This window comes from Mobula hypostoma, chromosome 18 (genome assembly GCF_963921235.1).
Source record: "Mobula hypostoma chromosome 18, sMobHyp1.1, whole genome shotgun sequence".
NCBI lineage: Eukaryota > Metazoa > Chordata > Chondrichthyes > Myliobatiformes > Myliobatidae > Mobula > Mobula hypostoma.
In genome coordinates, this window is record NC_086114.1 from 57,643,542 (window position 1) to 57,649,541 (window position 6,000).

At 43.1% G+C, this 6,000-nt stretch overlaps 1 protein-coding gene across 1 annotated transcript in view; it reads right to left on the bottom strand.

Moving 5' to 3' along the window:
• Positions 1–5,254, bottom strand: part of lrrc61 (leucine rich repeat containing 61) — a 31,233-nt gene extending 25,979 nt beyond the window's left edge. The window contains exons 1-3 of the mRNA XM_063070249.1: positions 5,107–5,254; positions 4,779–4,874; positions 3,703–3,849 (exon numbers count right to left, since the gene is read on the bottom strand). Of these exons, the coding sequence (XP_062926319.1) occupies positions 3,703–3,849; positions 4,779–4,874; positions 5,107–5,128 (265 nt within the window). The 5' untranslated portion in view covers positions 5,129–5,254. The remainder of the gene's footprint in view (positions 1–3,702; positions 3,850–4,778; positions 4,875–5,106) is intronic.
• Between the last annotated feature and the right edge of the window lie 746 nt (positions 5,255–6,000).

Genomic DNA, 6,000 nt, shown 5'->3' on the forward strand with positions numbered 1-6,000 from the left:
TCCTGGGACTTAAATAAAAATACTGGACAAAACAACAAATGAGGAATCAAGTGTGAAAAGAAAGACAGAGTTAGTGTTTCAAACTGAATTCCCTTCACCAGAAAGTAGTCACTGGCAGCGCCAGAGATTTTTTCTTGCTGGTGCTACAGAGGGGCAAAATGATTCAGTAATGGTGCTGAGGGATGCACTGTATGGTAATAGGTATTCGCAAGGCCAGACTCATGGCGTTAAAAAGTTAGTTTCAAGCATTATGTGCCTACTATAAATGTCTTTGTTGATTCACAAGCAACAGCAATTGATAGATCTAATATAGAAGTGAACTGTTACAGTGTCAACAGCATTGGAGACAACCTGGGCTACATGGAGCATAAACAAAAAAAAACAAACAAAGCATCCAAGCAACAGCGGAGAATGTGAATCACGCACCAATCCCGCAATCAGCGTCAAATGCGTGCTTTTCAACTGAAAAACACAACACAAACCCACTGCTATTCGCATTACATAGACAGACAATGGCAAAAGATACACCATTATTAAAGTCAAATAAGGCGAACAACAGATGCAAGGCTTTACCAGGAGTTGAACAACTCGTACTCTGACCATGCAGTACCTCAATTAATTCGGCTATTTAATTTAAACAAAAATCAAAAGAATCACCGCTTGGAAGTCTAAGCTAAACCAGTAGGCTTAATAGCAGTAAATGTAATATTTTAGGATTTGCAGGTGTTACGTACCCCATAACTGGGTTGCCAAACCAGCAGAAATGGACCACTTAGTTGGAGTCTGGATTACTGGAACTAAGAAAGTTTTATTAAAGAAATAAGCAACACAGTACTCTAATCAAAAGGATATAGATGCAACAGTATAGCAATGATAAAACACACATGTACACAGAACTAGGATAATAGGATCAATCAAGCTCTATCGCAGTCTAGGGGTAAATGATCAGTTTCAAGTGACGCAAAGTTCAGTTCAATTTAGTTCAGTTCAGTTTGCAGTAATAGCTGTTGTGCCGTTGGGGCAGAGAGAAGAGAGAGAGCGAAAGCGAATGAATATTCAAAACGGATTCCAAACAGACCTTCGATATTCCTTGCAGTTTGCTTTCGGGCGAGCCCTTTGTAATGTCTTCTGAGGTCACCGACTGTGACCCCTCCGTTCCAGATACGATCATTCTTCTGCGGTGAACCTGGCACCCAGGCAAGGGTGGACACACACACCAGGTTCCCGCCCGACCGTATCTTTCCATCCTGTGCGTCTATGGCTGGTCCCCCGACCAGACCTCCAAAACTCCCACCAACTTGTGGGGGCACACCGCTTCCAGGGTCTCGTTACCTCGTGGTGTCGTGTGTCTGTTGCCTTAGCGAACCTGTCCCTTTTTATCCCCCTGCTGGGGTATCGCCTGTCCATCAAACTTCAAACAGTTCACGGTTCAAAGCCACCGGTCTCTGACAATACTCGGAACTGTGTCTCCTTTTCGTTAATCCCTTTCGTCTCTCATTAACATTTCTGAATGTTCCCCCATTGTCCTCTTATTGGCATCAATCTTCTGATAATTTGGTCTGTCGTCACACAGGAAACATAAGGACTACGGGGTATCCACCACAAAATAATAACAATAATCAGCATTAGTCTTGGCCCAAATTTTTAAAAAATCAACTGCACTCACCATTAATGTTTTCAGAGAAGCACAATCCGTCTGTTGTTGTGATCGTGGGCAACAGAGTTTGAAAAGAAGTTGTAAAGCAGCTGCACAGTTTCAAAAAACTCACCCGCTTGTGGTACATTGTTCACAACATCCACTAAAACAAGGTTAAGTCTGTGAGCATGGCAGTGTATATATAATGCCTCTCTTGTACCCCGTTATTGCACCCGGACATCACTGCCGCCCCGTCATAACACTGACCTATACACGCGTTCTTATCAATAACACACTGGGTGAGTGTCTGTTCAATGCTTTTAAGAAGCGACTCTGCATCCAACCCTTCCTGCTGGAGTGAAGTGCAAGAATTCTTCAAGCACTGTTTCGTTATTCAAATACCACACCACCACTGATAGCTGCTCCTTTTTACTCAAGTCTTTACTTTCATCCACCATGATGGCAAAATATCCAGCCTCCTTGATTTCTGCACTTATTTGACGTCTGACCATATCTGCCATAATACCCATAATTTCATTTTGGATATCGTGATGGATGTTTTTTTGCATTTCCAGGATTTCCCTCTTTTTCTTAGCTACGGTCTTATCAAACTTCCCAATTACACTGAGCAACTCAACAAAGTTTCCCCTATTGCCAGATCCATCATTCTCCCGGTGTCCTCGCTGGGCAATGCCTTGGCACGCAGTATAGCACAGAGACTCAACCACTGCTCTCATATACTCACGATTTTCTTGGACAATCTTTGCATGTCCTTTGTCAAGCATATTTCCCAATCTTGAACCGTCTTGTTTTCTCAATCTGAATTCGGCCCATGCCTCCATCGCAAACTTATGAGCTGCACTTACATGGTGGGTTTTGAAAGCTGCTGTAGCTTTCCGCCAGTTGCGGTAACCGGTGACAGTGAAGGTAGACGCAGAATGGAACCCATGTCCTCCACACAGGAAATGCCTGTATGCGAAGCAGAATGCAGCATCTTTTGTGATTGAATATTCCAGCCAGTCAAACCACCCACGAATAAAACTCCTTTGCTGATTGCCAAACTGTTGTGAAGGGTACTTTTTCAATGCTGGCTGACATCGCTAATAGTATTCCCACTCGCACTAAGAGTGGCTTCATCCACATTCTTTTCTGAATCCCGCTCCATTTCTTGTTCCTCTACTTCGCCCTCACACTCCTCCGATGAACTGCTGTCGTCCTCATCCCCACTTACTCCTTTCTGCATGTCACTTTCAATTAAGACAGGCTCAGGCTGAGGCACCACTGATTCCTCTGGATGAGGTCTTTTTCTGACTAAAAATCGATCCATTTTTCACGCCCGCCAAACTAGTGCACGTGTCAGGCCCACACTCGCTTGTAAAAGCACAACATTCGCGTGTGGCATCCGTTCGTCTCGCGAGACCACGGATCTGCGCCTGGATGTACTCCCGTGTGAGTGAGAGTGAGTGACGTCACCACCTTAAGTGATCTTAGATCAGCTTAACTGATCTGAGGACAGCAACGGCAAGACTTTGACAACGAACGAAGTGTAGAGTGGATCTGACAGGGTTTATAACTTTATTGCTGTGTGGGTGCTATGGTAATTGGGAACGCTGTTTCACTAGATCAACTGGAAAAACAAGCTGTATTCAAAACTATACAGAGGAAGCAAAGCAGATGCAGTTAATTTCTTGGTGGGGCTATTGCAATTTCTGCTGGGGCTATAGCCCCACCTAGCACCACCTTAGCGCCGTCCCTGTAAATAGTTATGAGAAGCTTCCAAGTGCATGTCATTGTAACATTGTGTGTATGAATGAACAAGATAAGTTCTACTAGATAATCATTCTCAATGAAATATGAAAAGAGGTATTCATTATGAAAAAGTCACATTCTCATTTTTGTGATACAAAAAATAGAAAATGTGGAAATCTGGAAATATTCAGAACCATATGAGGGAGAAATAGAGTCAACATTTTAAGGTTAATTACATTTTACTATGTCAGCAGATGAAAGTTTGTTATATTTGTTCATAAAATTATTTTTAGTAATGGTCAAGATAGTTACTTTACCGATATTGGAGATTCTATTGGCTGACAAGTTGAGCACAGTTAGAAGTTTGAGTGATGCCAAGGGCTTGAGGTTTGAGATGTCATTTCTTGATAAGTCCAACTTCTCCAGATTTACACAATCTCCAATGCATCCAAGATTGCAGATGTCTAAAGCAAGCAACAACACAAATATTCCTTTACATAAATCTCCATTCTGTAATTTCCCTCATTAAAAAAGACACTTGGGTTTACATCATATTTTGGATTTTACTTTCTAAAATTTGACATTGCCAACTAAAAGGGTTGTCAGAAGTTTAGTATAAAATTCCCCTGCTCCAGTTATTTAATTATACTTAAAAGTACTTAAAGACAAAAGATTTTATGTTATATAATCGAAAGTTTTTGTTATTTAAATAAACTGATGACGCTCTTAATGGTTTGTTTTATCTTGTTTTTCAATTAGCTGCCACGAAACAGTAGATTATTTGGCCCAAAAACCACTGCTCTAGGAACCCCGTGGGTCAAACAGCATCAGTGGAGGGAAAGGAATCGTCAGTTTTTTTGGGACGAAACCCAGTATTAGGGCTCGAGCGGAGTTTGAATCTGAAACGTCAACAATTCCTGCTCAACCTGCTGAGTTCCTCCAGCTGATTGTTTAATAATAATCCATCTGTTTTGTCACAGCTAATTCGAATTTACAGCACAGCAGATTCCAGCAACTGCAGTCTCTTGTGTCTGAATTATTTGGCCGTTCGGCCTGTTTGGGATCCGAGCTGTGTGTGGCCATATTTGCCTGTAATTCGTGTCCGGCGACATGTTTGCATGTCAAACAATAATCAATTTTTGTAAGAGCTGTTTGGAACGTTATTAACGGGTGATAAGGTGTAATAACAGCAACTCCTTCGATGGACTAACAACATACCAACACTACCCCAAAAGTAACTTTACAGCAAACCGGAATGGGACGTTTGAGTATGAGAGTGAGAGACAGAGATTCAGAGATAGAGAGAGAGAGAGAGAGAGAGAGAGAGAGATGGCGATGCACCTGCTTTTTTTAAAAAAAAACGAGTTTCTCAGCCAATTATCATTACACTCACCGATTTTCGTCAGCTTTAAGAACAAAATCGACTCCAGGTCAAACTCCCCAGTGATCGACTTGAGCAGCTCGGAAGTGATCTTGACACCTTCTTCCTCTGAAAATAATAAAAATAAGATCACAACTGAAGTCACAAGAGATTCTGGAAATCTTGAGCAACGCACAAATTGCCGGACGGACTCAGCAAGTCAGGCAGCATCTGTGGAAGAAGGGTCCTGATGAAAGGGCCTGCGGAGTTCCCGCAGAATTGTGAGTGTGTTGACCAACAGTTGGAGTGATTGCTGATCCCGTGGCGGGGTAGGAAACATCCGAGCCCTCTCCACACTCACCAGCTCCGACCTTCCGCACCATCCCTGCTGTTGCTGGGTAGGTGCCGAAGCCTCCGGCCGCTCTCTCGCTTCCCTGTGCACCCTCCACCTTCCCACTGCGCCGGCCGCCGTCTGTTAGCCTCGTCGCCACGGAGCCACATTAACCCAGCGCCTCGTCAACCCGTTCCCAAGCAACCGTTGCCATGATCGGAACCGCGTCGGCCGGAGCTTCCGTGTCGCAAAATGCGAGCTTCACGACGGAGCGCTGAGCTGCGGGTGAATGGCGGGAGGAGGTCGTTCGCTGGGGGAATCGCCGCGGCAGCGAACTGAGATAATAGGTCCCGCGACAATAAACTAATGTTGCTTCAAACTCTTTGACCTGTCAAACATTGTTGGACAAAGTTTAGAAAAATTGCCGGTCTCTCACCCCTCGCGTGTCTCCAACGAAAGTTCCAGAAATCCTTCAACTACAGTTAAGCAAAATTTGCTATGTAAATGTTAATAGCTTTAGTAATTAGATTTTTCTTACAGCCTCGTTAAATTCATTCTACAAGGTTGTTGTTATTTAAATTCTACCAAATTTGATTAGATTTCTGGTGATGAAGTGAATCAAAAAATCCTTTTTTTAAAAAAATCAAAGTATAAACTACAAATGTTGGACATCTGAAGTGAACACAGAAAACACTGGAAACACAGACCTGAATTGTTGAGTGTAGTTCCTCTCACAAACGCAGCATGACCCCGCTGTGTACTTACAGCATTTTCTGATTTTATTTCTGTATTTTGTGTGGATCCCAGAAGGGTGAACACTGCAATGTGCTGGAAGTGAATGACTTTTCTTGTCACTGCAGTGATGCAAGAAATATCCTCTTTGTCTATAGCAAGGTCCACAGTCAGCAGTGGGATAGGGCCATG